This window comes from Pongo abelii, chromosome 18 (genome assembly GCF_028885655.2).
Source record: "Pongo abelii isolate AG06213 chromosome 18, NHGRI_mPonAbe1-v2.0_pri, whole genome shotgun sequence".
Classification (NCBI taxonomy): Eukaryota; Metazoa; Chordata; class Mammalia; order Primates; family Hominidae; genus Pongo; species Pongo abelii.
This window is the reverse complement of record NC_072003.2, coordinates 45,371,956-45,374,825: the sequence shown is the minus strand read 5'-3', so window position 1 is coordinate 45,374,825 and position 2,870 is coordinate 45,371,956. Positions and strand designations below refer to the sequence as shown.

The 2,870-nt window shown below is 52.6% G+C and overlaps 1 protein-coding gene across 1 annotated transcript; it reads left to right on the top strand.

Moving 5' to 3' along the window:
* Positions 1–238: 238 nt before the first annotated feature.
* Positions 239–1,765, top strand: LOC129050771 (uncharacterized). The gene has a single exon (XM_054533841.1). The coding sequence runs from the start codon at positions 250–252 to the stop codon at positions 739–741; it is 492 nt and encodes a 163-aa protein (XP_054389816.1). The 5' UTR covers positions 239–249; the 3' UTR covers positions 742–1,765.
* Positions 1,766–2,870: the final 1,105 nt, after the last annotated feature.

Genomic DNA, 2,870 nt, shown 5'->3' with positions numbered 1-2,870 from the left:
AAGGTAAATCCCCTAAAAAGGCAGAATGTCCTGGGCTTTGGCCTCTCCCCTTCAAGCACAACCAGGTCATCACCTCTCTTCTGATTTCTCACTATGCTGAGAACTGGAACAAGGCTCCTAACTCCACCTCCTCACCTCTCCACCCCTGCACTCTTACCGGGCAGAACAGAAACCAGGAGACCTGAACTCTGGCCCAGCTGGGGGAGAAGAGAATCCAAAGAGGGCGGGAGCGGTGAGGACTGAGCTCCTATGGGTGCCCCGGCCCAAGGCTGCAGGTCCAGGCTGCGGTCCAGTTGGCGCTCGGTGCAGGTTATGCGACGCCGCTGGAAGGCCTGGAACAGCCTCTGCAGCTGCCGCTTCTTCCTTTTCCTAAGCGCCGAAAACGTGAACACTTTCCCAAGGTTTTTAGATACGTCCAGGTGCCCCCAGCTGAAGGTGGGGATAATGGCATTCTTCAGCATGGTTTATCACCTCACCCGCCAGGGCAGCAACCAGCCCCCGCCTCGCCAACCCAGCTGCCCCAGGCTGGAGGCGATCCTGTTGAGCCTCCTCCCTGCAGCTCCACTCCTCCTCCTCATCTTCTTCCTCAACTACTGGCATACTTTTGGTCATCTTCCTTGTCGTCACAATGGGGCGCCTGACACCATGGAGACCCGGGACCCCACTGATCTTGGGTCCTGCAGGGGTCAGGCGAAAGTGCAGGAAGACCAGAAGGAAAGTAATCTGCCGCATCCAGAATGAACAGAACAAAACCCCCTCACTCCAGGAAGAAGTCAGGAGCCCAGTGGGGGCTGCAGGTCCAGCCCGGAACAACCTAGACATGTGGGGTGCTCCGTGGCTCACGCTTATGTCCTGCAGGCTAGAGCCCGCGCCAGGGTCCGCAGTCTTTGTTTCGGACGCGGAACCAGTACTTCAGCTGGTTACCGAGGCGTCCCCGAAGGGGAAAGGGTGGACACGGTGAGATCTTCAGCACAGCAGATCACTTCGTCCTGGCAGCGACCAGCCCTGCCCGAGCGGCACCAGCAGCCCCATGTTAGAGGCAGTCCCATCAGACCTCCCCCCTACAGCATCTCTTCTGCTTTTTTTCCCTCACGGCTCTAATCTCCTACTTTTGTTCATCCTCCTTGTCACAGTGGGGCACCTGACACTATAGAGACTCAGAAAATCCGCAGATCTGGGGGGTCCTGCAGCATCCAGGCAGACATGCCGGCAGTCAGAGAGGAAAGTCCTCTGAAGCCTCCAGAAGGAATGGAACAGGACCTAGCACTGCTGGAAGAAGTGGGGCACCCAGTGGCGGATGCAGGCCCCACACACAGCCGCGGTAAACATATAAGGCTCTCCCTGGCCCTGGCCTGTTTCCTAGAAGCTGAAGCCGCGCGGAGGCCCAGGGTCGCCCTTCCACACACAGAATAAGCTGTTGGACTGGCTGCCTCACCTAGGACCCGAGTTGCGCCAAAGAGAATTCGTGGATGCTGCCTTCCCGCGGACTGCAGTGTCTGTCACTTTACCAACCCCAATAACACTTCTCCCACAGGGACTCCACGGTGCCCAGCTCTCCAGCCTGGGGATTCTCATCACCCAGTGTTTCCAAAAGAAATGATCTACAATCGCATGACCAAGCGCCACAAACAAACATCTGAGGGAAGTCCATTGGTCACTTCGATTTTTCAAAGGTGACAATTGTCCCTCCTTGAAATCTTAAGAGAGTATGAACAGGCTTTTCTAATGGATGTGCAATTTACACTAAAACTGATTGAAAGGTGAATTCTGATTCCAAGGTACTTTGTATTCTCAAATTGTGTCTGCTTCCCCTGACCCCCTCAAAATGGGAGTGATGACTACCTGTCTTCTTAGCACTGTGGGGACACAAAGCCTTAGATGGAAGTGTGTCAAAAACAACATTCCATAAAAGGCTGTCACTTCCAATTTTCAAGAAAGGTTGGAAACCAACCATGATGTATGAAGCACTGTCAGCCAAATTGAGCAATTAGTAATACAAAAATGAATGGTATAAACTATTCTACATATGTGTGGCCATGATGACAATTTACACATCAAAAAAAATGGCCAAATTCAGGAAGAAGAATCTGTAAACTCACAGCTGTTGGGAAGCTTAATGTCTGTGTACTGGAACCTATCAAAGTTACTTCTCCATGCCAGTGTGTCAAAACAAACCTTGAGTTGTTTATTTCTATGGAATTCCTGTAGAATCCTAATGAGCATGACCTTCTGGACCCATCTTTACAGCTCTGGTGCCAGTGGATTTGCACTTGCTCGTGTTTCTCCCTATTTTGTTAAGGGTGGAAATATTTAGTGACACGGTGGGTTGGGAAGGTATTGAAATAATGACTGGGGCCTCCTGGGTGGGTGAGTCAGGGCTCTGGCAGCCTAAGACTTTTTACAAGAAATAAGTTATAGGTAAAGTTAGAAAAAATAAAAAGAAAATGGAAATCATTCTTTCTTTGCCCACCATAAAGAGAAACACACAGAGTCTAGACATGCCTGTTGGAGCCAGCTTGTCCTGGGAAAGTGGGAAACACTGAGCAGGAGCACTGGGGATGGAGGGCAGTTGAGGTGGGGCTCCCAGGGAGATGCAGCCACGGTCAGGGCCTGGCCCACTCAGGCTGGCAAAGGCCTTCTGAAGGCCAGGAAAGATGGCCCAGGACACTGAAGGCTCAGGCGGCTCATCTGAGCCAAAGATCTGTCTAGTTGGCGCTGAATCTCAGCAGCCTTGCTGACGGGGACAGGGGGGTCCCTGATCAGCCCTGAGGATCTTAGTCACTGGAGGAAGGCGGCTGCTGGTTGACAGGGCAGAAGAGCTGCCTACTGCGAATGTGGGAGTCCACTGCCCAGCAGATGGAGAGAGCCTC